The 12,019-nt window shown below is 47.6% G+C and overlaps 8 protein-coding genes across 8 annotated transcripts; 5 read left to right on the forward strand and 3 right to left on the reverse strand. All coding sequences in view use genetic code 12, as the record gives it.

Moving 5' to 3' along the window:
* Positions 1–35: 35 nt before the first annotated feature.
* Positions 36–1,274, reverse strand: CXQ87_004234 (uncharacterized protein; the record flags this gene model as incomplete). Its single annotated transcript, XM_025482680.1, has 1 exon — positions 36–1,274. One exon carries the CDS (start codon positions 1,272–1,274, stop codon positions 36–38), a length of 1,239 nt encoding a protein of 412 aa, XP_025337298.1.
* A 713-nt stretch (positions 1,275–1,987) lies between these two features.
* ADK1 (adenylate kinase) lies at positions 1,988–2,737 on the forward strand (the record flags this gene model as incomplete). Its single annotated transcript, XM_025482681.1, has 1 exon — positions 1,988–2,737. One exon carries the CDS (start codon positions 1,988–1,990, stop codon positions 2,735–2,737), a length of 750 nt encoding a protein of 249 aa, XP_025337299.1.
* Positions 2,738–2,873: 136 nt separating this feature from the next.
* On the reverse strand, positions 2,874–4,451 carry CXQ87_004236 (uncharacterized protein; the record flags this gene model as incomplete). The annotated part of the gene is made up of 1 exon (XM_025482682.1): positions 2,874–4,451. The coding sequence occupies one exon, from the start codon at positions 4,449–4,451 to the stop codon at positions 2,874–2,876; it is 1,578 nt and encodes a 525-aa protein (XP_025337300.1).
* Positions 4,452–5,219: 768 nt separating this feature from the next.
* Positions 5,220–6,125, forward strand: YHM1 (Yhm1p; the record flags this gene model as incomplete). Its single annotated transcript, XM_025482683.1, has 1 exon — positions 5,220–6,125. The coding sequence occupies one exon, from the start codon at positions 5,220–5,222 to the stop codon at positions 6,123–6,125; it is 906 nt and encodes a 301-aa protein (XP_025337301.1).
* Positions 6,126–6,754: 629 nt separating this feature from the next.
* CXQ87_004238 (uncharacterized protein) lies at positions 6,755–8,348 on the reverse strand (the record flags this gene model as incomplete). Its single annotated transcript, XM_025482684.1, has 2 exons — positions 6,755–8,298; positions 8,342–8,348. 2 exons carry the CDS (start codon positions 8,346–8,348, stop codon positions 6,755–6,757), a joined length of 1,551 nt encoding a protein of 516 aa, XP_025337302.1.
* A 51-nt stretch (positions 8,349–8,399) lies between these two features.
* On the forward strand, positions 8,400–9,683 carry CXQ87_004239 (uncharacterized protein; the record flags this gene model as incomplete). Its single annotated transcript, XM_025482685.1, has 1 exon — positions 8,400–9,683. One exon carries the CDS (start codon positions 8,400–8,402, stop codon positions 9,681–9,683), a length of 1,284 nt encoding a protein of 427 aa, XP_025337303.1.
* Positions 9,684–9,915: 232 nt separating this feature from the next.
* On the forward strand, positions 9,916–10,365 carry CXQ87_004240 (uncharacterized protein; the record flags this gene model as incomplete). Its single annotated transcript, XM_025482686.1, has 1 exon — positions 9,916–10,365. One exon carries the CDS (start codon positions 9,916–9,918, stop codon positions 10,363–10,365), a length of 450 nt encoding a protein of 149 aa, XP_025337304.1.
* A 102-nt stretch (positions 10,366–10,467) lies between these two features.
* On the forward strand, positions 10,468–11,910 carry CXQ87_004241 (uncharacterized protein; the record flags this gene model as incomplete). Its single annotated transcript, XM_025482687.1, has 1 exon — positions 10,468–11,910. One exon carries the CDS (start codon positions 10,468–10,470, stop codon positions 11,908–11,910), a length of 1,443 nt encoding a protein of 480 aa, XP_025337305.1.
* Between the last annotated feature and the right edge of the window lie 109 nt (positions 11,911–12,019).

The raw sequence follows: 12,019 nt of genomic DNA on the forward strand, positions 1-12,019 counted from the left end.
ATCACACCATAAATAATATTAGTCTATAATGGCATTCAGAGCCTTTCGTTGAGGAACTTCACCATACGGTAGATGCCAAAGAACTTGTTTGAGTCGACGTCCTTAATCGTGAGCGGCTTGCCCGCTCTGAGTCCAGCTCCAACCTGCTTGTGGACAGTGTCCTCAAAGAACAAAATAGCATCATGAAGGCCCTGTGGCTCAACGTATAGACTGAGATTAGCGTGGCCAGCTTCGTTGCGGCGCTCAAAAGTGTAGTTGTCCTCAGTGTAGCCTTCCTCGGTTCCGTAAGCTTTACCGTGGAAAGGCACATCCAAAGCGTATTTGGACCACTCCAAGATATCGTCACGGAAACTTTCGTCCTCTCCAAGAAGCACAAGAACATCGTACTTGGGGTCGGAGTAGTTGGGAATGGAAGACCAGTCCAGTCTCTGGCGAGGAGTCTTACCCATTGGCGACCACACAAGCGAGAAAGCGTCTCTCTCACCGATGATCAAAGCCAATTCCGAGATATCCGCAAACTTGGAGTGGTGGATCAAATCGTAGTCCTCACACTGTTTCCAGGAGGATTGCTTCGTCATGTCGTGAGGAAGAGGTGCCAACTTGACCCATGGAGAAATTAAAAGAAGTTTCGTGGGGTACTGAACTGGTTCCTCCTTGGCCTTGAGGAATTGAGTGTGTCCCACAGCCAAGTTACCGCCGGCAGAGTCTCCCATCATGATGATGTTCTTGTTGCCCTCTTGCACAAGTCTCTGGTAGCTCTGGTCGAGCTGGAGCATCTGGGTAGGGAAGGTGTGGCCCTTAGAAGCGAGTTTGTAGTCCAAAAGCAAAACAGAGGTCTTCTTCTTTATGGCAGGATCAAGCAAATGGTAGATGGACATGACCGAACGAAGCTGCTGAGGCATGGTCTGGAGGAAGAAACCGCCGCCGTGCAAGAAGAAGATAATTGGATCATCGGGAGATCTGTCTGGCTGCTTGACGAGCCAGATGGAGTTGGAGTCATAGCGTTCACCGTAACCTGGCACATTCTTGGTCAAAGCAGGAGCGATCGTAGGAAGGATTCTCTGAATCAAGAAGTCATTGGAGTATGGAGCAAGCCATTTGGAGTCTGAAATTGGCACCAGTAATGCGGTTCTATAGAGCTTGACCTTAAGAAGATTGGCCAAGGACTTTCTGTATTTGCGGGCCCTGATACCTCCAAAAATGAAGTACCGAAGAACGACCACAAGGAAGTCGAACGGGAGCTTCAGAAGAATCAAAATAGTTGAAAGCTTCATGGTGTTTTGCTTATTAATTGTGGGGGTGGGTGCAATAAGTAGTGTGTCTGGGGGAAATGCACGTGAAGTTTGCACCGGGCTTAAGCGAAAAAACGGTGAGGAGGGGAGGACGAAGAGAGGGGCGGAACCTCGGGAAGAAACTAATGTATGAGAAAAAGGTTTACGGTTATACTCAAAGTTTGACTTTTCTATTGGCTGATCAGCAAGGTTTATAAAACGGGGCTGCTTATAGGTGCAGCTGGAATGCAGCGAAGGCGTTAGGCGGTTAGGTATTTTACTCGTGATACTCAGTCACGTGATACGGAAACTAACCTCGGTCCGCAGGTGGAATAATGGCTCCCCGCGTGAAGTTTAACCATGACATTGATAAGCAGTGGGAAGACAATGGATGAAATTGATGCGAAAGAAAACGATAATTGTTTTGCATCGACGATATAGAACACGTCTTTGTGAAATTTCAGGACGTGTTCTGCACGTGATCTAGAGCACGTGGTGTGTTTTCGATTCTCTTCAATCCACGCTTCAGCAGCCATCAAGCCCATGAACTTCAATGCCAGTAGCCAGTGCAGCTTCCACCTATCCATAAAACTCATCTTCTGACCCATCTCCACCCCGTTCCTCAGGTGAGCCGTTCAACATCCTGCATAGTGTCTACACCCAACTTTGTGCGGGTGAATCAAAATTTCACTGGTCCAAATCCACCTCCACAAATAATGTCCGTTGAAGACCTCAAATCCACCATCACCAAGTTGCAAGACAGAATCCACGCTTTGGAGACCAAGGCTGGTATTATCCCAGATGTCCCAAAGTCCGTGAAGATGGTCTTGATTGGTCCTCCAGGTGCCGGTAAAGGTACCCAGGCTCCAAACTTGAAGGAGAAGTTCTGTGCCTGCCACTTGGCCACTGGTGACATGCTTCGTGCTCAGGTCGCCGCCAAGACCGCTTTGGGTCAGGAGGCCAAGAAGATCATGGACCAGGGTGGTCTTGTTTCCGACGAGATCATGGTCAACATGATCAAGTCTGAGTTGGAGAACAACAAGGAATGTAAGAACGGTTTCATCTTGGACGGTTTCCCAAGAACCATTCCTCAGGCCGAGAAGTTGGACGACATGTTGAACGACAGAAAGACCCCATTGGAGAACGCTGTCGAGTTGAAGATCGACGACGAGTTGTTGGTGGCCAGAATCACCGGTAGATTGGTCCACCCCGCCTCTGGTAGATCTTACCACAAGTTGTTCAACCCACCAAAGAAGGAGATGATCGACGACGTGTCTGGTGAGCCTTTGGTCCAGAGATCTGACGACAACGAGGACGCTTTGAAGAAGAGATTGGTTACCTACCACAAGCAGACCGAGCCAATTGTCGAGTACTACAAGAAAACCGGTATCTGGAGCGGCATTGATGCTTCCCAGAAGCCTACCAACGTGTGGGGTGACATCTTGAAGTGCTTGGGCCAGAAATAGGTTCAGCATACAGCATAGCTTCTGTGAATAGACCTTGGTGTGTATTTTTATACAAAAAAAAGTACCATGCAGAGATTTTGAATTACTGGCCGGGTGGCCTTCGTAAAGCTTTAGGTGAAGCCCATCTTCCACCTCATCATGTCTTCTCACGCTTGATTTTTCTGTCCTCTGTGCCGTTACTACTTCTCTTTTTAGCAGTCTCCTGCCAGCAACTAGCATGGAGAATCTTTTTGCTGGCCTTTCCGCCTGCAGCGTAGACACAGCCGTCCCAAATCCACTCACCAAGGCTTTCATCGTATGTTGGCTTGATCTGCTCTCGGCAGATTGTGCAAATGTTGTTGGTGATGTTTTCATTCGAAGGAATAACAACGTAGACCCTCTCTTCCTCCTTCTGTTCGGGCTTCTTGGCGGCATCCTTGTTTTCGCCAGCATCGCCAAACTCAAGAAGCTCGTCATCTTTAAATTTGACCCATTCAAAGTCATCAAGGTACCAGTTTCTCGACTGGATGTTGGTCTTGTAGTTTGCCAGCTTCTTGTTTATACGGAAATGCCAGTCCAAATGTATACGTTTTCTCTTGTTTCCAACTTCATCGTCTGTGAAACGCTTACCACACTGTGCACATTTCAGAGCTTTGGCGTCATAAAGAAGTTGTATAGTGGACATATCGAGCTTGATGTGGTTCACAAAATTTTGCAATGACTGACCAAAAGACTCGGTCTTTTGTAGCTTCTTGGAGATTTTGAGAAGCTCTTTGAATTGAGCTTGTTCATAGACTGACCTACCCGGGTTATTGGCGTCCATAAGAAGCTGCTCAAGTACAGATGTCGACATACCATCTCTAGCACTGGATGGTTCGTATTTCTCTTTTGGCATCACAAGCTCGTAAACTGGCTTGGAACCCGCTTTCAACGATTGTTCCATCTTCACCAAACCTGAAGCTAGGAGGTCAGCAAAGAGAGCCTCGGCCTTACCTGGCATTCCAGTCTCTGGCACAAATGGGCCGGGTACTTTCGTGGGCACAGCCGGTGTATCAGGTATTTTCGGCGTGCTGCTAGCTGTGTAGAGCTCGGCTTGCTTCATGGACGATAGTTTTTCCTGTATTCCTAACAAATCGTTTGGTTTGAGCGCCTGGCTTTGGAGCAAGATTTTGAGCTCCAGCAAAGCGTTGGCCCTGTCGTTGAGCGATGTATCTCTTGGGTTGTTCACGAGCTTGTTTTTCATGATTGGCAATAGCATGTCGATATCTGCTATAAGATCTGTAGCTGAAACGGCAGGCACTTCTGGCTTGCGGTAGCCAGCCTGCTGTAGAAAATTCCCGATTTTTTCAAGCTCCTCAGGAGGGAAAAGAGGCCCACCGGCGTTTTTCGTCCGCGTCACTTTCCATAACTCATACATTTTCACCAACTTACCTCTCGTGTGATCGCTCACCAACACATATACATGGGAGAACAATTTGAAGATCTCCGGCCCGACAATGATATTATATGGCTGACCGACAATTTTGCAAATCAGATCGAGTAGGTACATGGCAAAGAGCTTCTGTTCTGGGATGCATTTGTAGATTCTGGCGGTGATGACATTGAGGATTCCTTCGGCGGCAGCGGTATTTTCCTGAGCAATCGTCGTTAGCGTTTCTATGATTGGACGAGAGTTAAACGTGAGTTCCTTGATGGACGCCTCGTAGTCCTCCACGATGGCAGGGTCCCACAGCATGAAGAGTAGGTGTTGATGATATGTGAGAAAGTGCAGGAGCGGTTGAGTAGTAGGTGGTCCAAGTGGGTTTTAGTTGATGGGGTGTTTGTGGAGGGGAAAGGGAAGTTCTGTTATCTTAGAGCAAAAGGAGAAAGGATGGAATGTTTGTTGTTCATCGGGTTTGTAGTTTGAGTGTTTTAGTGGTGGCAAGTGGAGGAGCATTATCTATGATACACGCCGAACTATGATACTTCTCGAAAGAATTCAACAATAGAGTAAGTCTTCATTGGTATTGTGCCTGAATTCATGTATTGGAGTGATTCAAGAGAAAAACTATCTAATGTCAATGAAACAATGTCTAGCTACTTATTGGCCGGTATGTACCAGGCAACACAAGATCGACTAAATCTCCTGAGAGAGGACAAGATAAGATTACATTGCATTCATTGATGTTAAAAAAAGCATAAGATGAAGCCATTCATCATACATCCCTCCACCCCAGATCCAAGATCCACTTCCCATTTTGTTCATGGTTGCGAAAGTCATATGAAGATCCCTGAGCCGGACAAAGCCCTTCTCCTCCGAGCGGAATCAGCAACTTTCCGTTCTCCTGACATCTATACACAATAGACTCTCTTTTTCCCAAGAAATAAATCGGGTACCCTCATTAATAGCACCCCTGGTGGCCCAATAAGTCCTTCCTATTACGGTAACGCTCCCCTACCCGCGGTGTGGGAAAAAATTTTCGAGCTTATATCAACTTCTTCCTCAACTAGATCCACACATCGAATGTCCCCACCCGCAACAACCGACAAGAAGCAAAGCGGTTTGGCCAGAGTGCTTGGTTCGGCCACCGCCGGTATCTGTGAAATTGGTGTTTTCCACCCTGTGGACACCATTTCCAAGAGACTTATGTCCAACCAGACCAAGATCACATCTGCATCTCAATTGAACTCCGTCATCTTCAAGGAGCACGCTTCCAAGGCTCTTGGCTCCAGACTCTTCACATTGTTCCCTGGTTTGGGTTACGCTGCTGTTTACAAGATCATGCAAAGAGTGTACAAGTACGGTGGTCAGCCTTTTGCCAACGAGTTCTTGACCAAGAACTTCAGAGACTCATACGACTCCTTGTTTGGTCCTAAGACCGGTAAGGCTTTGTTGTCTGCTACTGCTGGTTCCATGATTGGTATCGGTGAGGTTGTGTTGTTGCCATTGGACGTTTTGAAGATTAAGAGACAAACAAACCCAGAGTCCTTCAAGGGCAGAAGTTTCCTCAGGATTATCTCCGACGAAGGTTTCGGTTTGTACAGAGGCTGGGGCTGGACTGCTGCCAGAAATGCTCCTGGCTCCTTTGCTTTGTTCGGTGGTAACTCTTTTGCCAAGGAGTACATTTTCGGCTTGAAGGACTACTCTGCTGCCACCTGGACTCAAAACTTTATCACCTCTATTTTCGGTGCTTCTGCCTCGTTGATTGTGTCTGCTCCATTGGACGTGATCAAGACCAGAATCCAGAACAGAAACTTCGAGAACCCCGAGAGCGGTTTCAAGATTTTAAAGAACATGGCCAAGAACGAGGGTATCACTGCCTTCTTCAAGGGTTTGACCCCCAAGTTGTTGACGACCGGTCCTAAGTTGGTCTTCTCCTTCGCCTTGGCCCAGTCCTTGATCCCCGCTTTTGACAAGCTTTTGAAATAGATCTGTAAATAGAGTGCTAGGGTTTCTAGCCAGGTGTATGATTTAATCGTGTTAGGTTATTTGATTTCATGTAGTGATAAAGGTTTCCATCCATCTTTTGCAGCCGCTTCTATGCGCATCATGTATAGTAAGAGCAATTGTAATCAGCCGCACGAGCTGTCAACTATCAGAGTTCCATCAGCAGGTGCAAACAACAATAATAACATTGAAAGCTAAAATTTCCGAATTGTCACCTCCTTCAGTGGTCATTAATCCCTCGTGCTAAAAGCTTATCTGGGGTAACGGGTGTCACAACGTGCGCAGGGACTGCACCAGCGCCACTCGCTAAAAGTAGTTCTAGCCTTCAAGATCCATCCCAACTTTTGTACTAGTTCATTCAACACGAGGAAAATTACGGCTCAAGCATGAGGTTCGTCACTTACGTGCTTCATGCCTTGAAGTTCAATATCCTCAGTGTCATCGTGCAAAACCTGCGATCTCATCTGATCGACCTCAAATACTTGACCAGCCCGGCTGTTCATGACATGACCCCATCCACAAACCACCCTGACGATTATGCTAATGAATGTTTTTCAAACAACTTCACGGGAGCACCGTTATAGTGCTTGCTTCGGTTTATAGGTAATAGATTATTGGAAGAACTTCTGGAAGTACCAGAACTCTTTGTAGGTGGCGATATCCTCCTCCCACATGCCTTCGCCCATGATTCTGTTGAGTTCATCGGTGTCGAGTTTCCCTTCAAGCACGCAAAGTCTGGAGACTGCTTCATAACGCCTGCGGTCTCTTTGTGCTTTTTCGACGGCTTTCTCTCGAAGTCCTCCTGAAGATTTACTCATGTTCATGGAACTCTTCAAAAATGCCTTTGCGTTGTTTAGGAGCACACTTGAGCTTTTCTGCGCTACTTCAAGGCTAAGTTGGCTCCGCTGCAAGTCGATGTCGGACCTGGCAATGTAGACTTTGCAAATTTGGGCAATGAGGGCTCCCAAGCCAAGTTCTGTGTTTGTGAGATTCTTAGTTTTAATCTCCTGGTTTCTGGCACTTAGAAGCTCCTGCGCCTTCTTGAAGTAGACGTTCATTTTGGTCAAAGCCTGCCAGTATGTTTCTGCATCTATAGCCTGAGGATTCAGGTGAGCGTCGTGGCGATCTAAGATTGTATCGATTGCGTCAGCTGCCAGCATATAGCGCTCTGGCACGTCGGGGAGGTCACCATCAAAGGAAGCAGCAATTTGCTCTATGGAATCGGTCGATAGTGCCTGGCAAGTTGCCTTGGATATGAAGTACTCGTTGAGTTGGTCCGATTCGATGGAAGCCACTATATCGCTCTGCTCGTTGTTCTGTTCAGAGTATTTCAGAACAATTTCAGTAGCAACCTCTTCCATGGTTTGGACAAAAGGCCCCACTAGCGAAACAGCCTCTTCGAGACTGCCAGCAGATGAAGTAACACTCTCTAGTATGGTTTGCACTAGACCGTAAGCTGAAACCACTGTATCAAGAATATCAGGAGGTTGTATAGTCTTGCTGCTCGAGTACTTTTGATCTTCCAGAGGAACGTCCAGACCCTGAGTTTGTGGAGTTTCAGGCTCTAGCATGAATTTGAGGAAGTCTTGGAACTCCAGAACCTGTCTGCGCAAAACCTCCTGGAAAAGCGCCATTGCCTTGTAGACGAGATCTTCACTGAGGGTCTCAGCTTCCTCTATCGCCTCAGTGTAGACCAATGCAGCATTGAATTGTAGGTCCAATGGAGGATTGGTGAGGTCCACTTGAAGTGCACTCTCATGCACTTCCACAATACTGAAGATATTCTGGACAACACTGTTACTGTCACCAGTAAGCACCTCTCCAACATTTGTCAACCTATGCACATTGACCCCGTCCGTCTTTCCATACTGGATGAATACATGGAAGAGCAACCGAGCTGCGTTGTAGTAGGCATCTAGCAAAAGCGCTTTATCTGAAGTTGGGATCGATACGGCAGTCTTGTAGCTCACATAAGCTTTTTGATAAAACCTCAATGCCTTCGCCAAGTCTGAACCGAGCCAGCGGTCTCCTGACTCTTCTTCGATGGCTCCATCTTCCATGAAGTCTTCAGTTGACTCTGACCGCTTGGAAACTCTGTCATTTTCGCCTTGGCCTAGAACGCTGAGTGCCTTTTTGCTGAGCTTGGGTGCTTTTTCTGTGGTTAGCGATGTATGGTGTATTTCACTTTCTTCACGTACTCTTCATGGTGGTGATATCTCGCGCATACTACTACTGCGAAATATTTATCAACACTTCATGAGCGGGTATACCGTGCTCAATTCCAAGAGCATATCAGAATTACCTGATCCCGAGGCTCTTAAGGGGAAATTGGCTTATGTGAATTTACCTGTGGTATGTCTCGCCCTTCTAAGGCGACCCGATATGAACTTCGGGGTATTGATGGTGACAGATTTCACTGAGTACGCTAATAGCTCGTATGCCATGGGAAGTGCACATCCCAGATTGCCAGAATCCTTCAGTATTGGTAAAATTCAGGCATTGGAGAGAACAAAGGTGTTCGCTATAACGTGTCTGTTGGATAAAGTCGATGCTATGTGGGACAGGCTATGTCTGTACTCTTCACGTATGCATCATTACGATCCGCTGGACGAGAGCCGATGCAATTTTTCACAGGAAGGTGTTATTGGATTTATAAACATGAGGGTCAAGGAGTACAATTACTCTACAGAGGGGTGGTTGAGTCGCTTTCATATTTGCAACAGAGAGCAGATGGCAAAAAGCGCGTTCAAAGCGAACTTGAGGAAATACTATTTTGGCAGCTTCATGGAGCGGTTCTTGGGAATCGTGGATAAGAGCTTGTATGACAATTTGCTACCGAGTTTCCCAATTGACTCGTACAGAAAGCCCGAGGACCTTGTACTGACAGGTGTGAAACGGCCATCTGATGATCTCATAACGCAAGCACCAAAATCCAGGTCAATTTCGGCAGCCCAAATCACATATCAACAGCAATTTACTCAGCTTCCTGCGGAAGAGTCGGATGATGAAGAACTACCTAGTTTTGCTGCAGACGATGCACTTCCACAGCCCACACAGGCTCCAAAGTCCCAGATAATTCCCATTACTAGGGCTCAAAGCAAGTGGCTGCGACATGTTGTGAACAAGGTGCCGTTCCCTACGTTATGCTCTGTGTCTCTTGATGAAGCACCAGGTTTCACCACATTCGAAACAACATGTATTCTCGGCAATATCATTCCAGAGGTTGGCAAGCTATTCATTCGTCCCTACAAAAGAACAATCAAGATTTCCCCCATCAGACTTGTGCTCGTGGGCTCTAGAGATCAAAAGCTCTTTGCTGAGCTACACAGCGAGGAAGATACCAACGCCTTCTTCGGGATCCTGGAGGTCGAGGAGGTGCTTCCAAAAATAGAGGATACCCTGAAAGCGCTCCAGCGATTAGTAGGGCTGCAGGTGAAAGTGAGGTTGCAAAAACGTTTGTTGGATCTTGACTTCGGGTTCCAGAAACCGTACTGGGCCTGCAGAACACCGCTTACCAGTCTTGCCGACCTGTGGGACTGACTTGGCAATAAGACATTTACAAATCTGACTGATTAATTTCTGTCTAAGTATCGACAAGAAGTCGTATATGGCAGATTATCAACGCCCGCTACTACCCGCGCCGTTACTATGTCCGCATATAGCCGATGGCAGCTCCGCAGAACACGCATTATCAGTGTCAAAAATAGAAATGGGATGTCTGTTATAAAGCGGCTTCGATATCACTGTGGAAATGATATCAGCGAGTTTGAGCATGTACACATCAGAAATCGCATACTTGGTGTCCAGAGAAGAGTACCATGACGGAACCGAGACAGCCCGTTCATTCAGAAGCTGGCATACTTGCATGGAAAACAAAACGTGCAAGATCACAGCATCCGTGGGCATCACTATCGCTTTATTATTGGCCATTGGCTTGTTCTTTGCTTGCGTCAGAGGTTGTAGATACAGCCTCAGCTTCGGAGAGGCTTTTTGCTGTTGTTGTGTCAAGAGAAGGAAATACGAGGAGCTCCAGACACTTCAGTATCCACCCCCACCTCCACCTCCTGAGAAGCCAATTCAGGATCCATTGATGTACCCAACAAAACCACCTATGACACATATATACGTGCCGCTGGCTCCACCAGCATATCACGCTTCTGAAGCCATAGAAGGGTCATCAAGGGGGTACCTCGCGTCAAGTGACGACAAGCACCCATTTTAGGTTGGGAGGCTAAAACAAAGGCAACGTGAGCGGGGTGTTCTAAAGGTGCGATTTCGCAGCCATCATTTTGCAGCCATTTCAAAACACACTTCTCTGCTCTCCATGGTCAAGAACTTGGTGCTATGTTTTGAGGGCACTTCCGAGGGGTTTGGTATTCCGCCGCCGTCCAATGTGATCAAGCTTTTCTCGATGTTGGACAAGTCCAGCCAGATCTGCTACTACCAGCCAGGTATAGGGACCACGTTTGGCGGAGCTGTTCCCGATATCGAGTCCCGAGGTGCCTTCCATCATCATCTTGATCTGGCGAAAAACACGGTAGATGCTGCTTTTGCGCTTTCCTTCGACTCTCATGTCCAGGCAGCCTACCTCTTTCTCATGCGGTTCTGGGAGCCAGGTGCCCAAACGTACATTTTCGGGTTTTCTCGAGGCGGCTACGCTGCAAGGGTGCTCACTGGCTTTTTGGAGTGTTTTGGGTTGTTTCATCCTGGCCTGGAGGAGTTGGTACCTATGGCCTGGAAGGTGTATCGTGAGTGGGAGAAGGCTGGAAGGCCTAAACGTGATCCTAACTCGCTGTTTCTGCTCCAGCTCCAACGTATGTTTGGCAGGGATATAAGAATTCACTTTTTGGGTGTTTGGGATACGGTGAACCTGGTTGGCATTCTAACAGACCGCATGTTCCCGTTCACTATTTGCACTGCTATTGTGGACCATGTGCGCCATGCACAGAGCATTGATGAACGCCGTGCCCGGTTCAAGCATCTTTCTTTTGAAAATGAGGTAGGAGAGTGTGGCAGTGCCCGACCCACAGTATGGGGCAGGCTCCTTGGGTGGTTGCAATCACGCTCTGGACAGATACCTGTGGAATGCTCAGATAACATATTGGAAGTGTGGTTTCCGGGTTCCCATGGCGATCTTGGTGCTAGTGCGGGATTTGATGAACATGGAAAGCGACTTTCAGAGGTCCCCTTTCGTTGGATGGTTGCAGAAGCATGCAAGTATGGCCTCAAGCTTGACCAGAATAGTGTGCGAGCATACTGGGAGACTAACAAGCCGAACGACTCCATCTTGCTGTACCATCATGACCGCCTTTCGTTCAAGAAACCAATTCTACCGAGCGAGAAGAATATCAATACCTTCGAGGGGAATCTCGATCGTTTCAACGGACGAGGCAATTCTTCCCTTCTCAACACCATAGGCTGGTGGATCGTGGAGCTCATACCTTTCAGCACCAGGCTACCAGACGAACGAGGCCGGTGGTCCTCACGATTTGCACCCAACTTAGGTCAAGGAAGAATTCTTCCAAAAAGTGCCCGTTTGCACTGGACGGTATTTTTCAGGCTTTCGGTAGTGAGCGACTACAATCCAGACAACCTTCCTGCTGAACTTGGCAAGGCGTTTGTGGAGCTGCTCCGGCGAGCCGAGGCGAGTATTCCGGAAGAGAAGTTTCTGGAGTTGGAGAGTTTTACCTTGGATGATATTCGAGAAAGCAATCTCGATCACATCTGGCAGCAAGTGCCTGATGAACTAGCTACAGCAGAGCCATAATCAATGCAATATGTATTTTCTAGAAGGCCGAAGCGGGAATGAAGAGGTCCAGCTCCAGCCCGGCCGCGTAGCGACAGGAATTATTATACAACCCGGAGGGCCTGGTGGT

This window comes from Candidozyma duobushaemuli (genome assembly GCF_002926085.2).
Source record: "Candidozyma duobushaemuli strain B09383 chromosome Unknown D_B09383, whole genome shotgun sequence".
NCBI lineage: Eukaryota > Fungi > Ascomycota > Pichiomycetes > Serinales > Metschnikowiaceae > Candidozyma > Candidozyma duobushaemuli.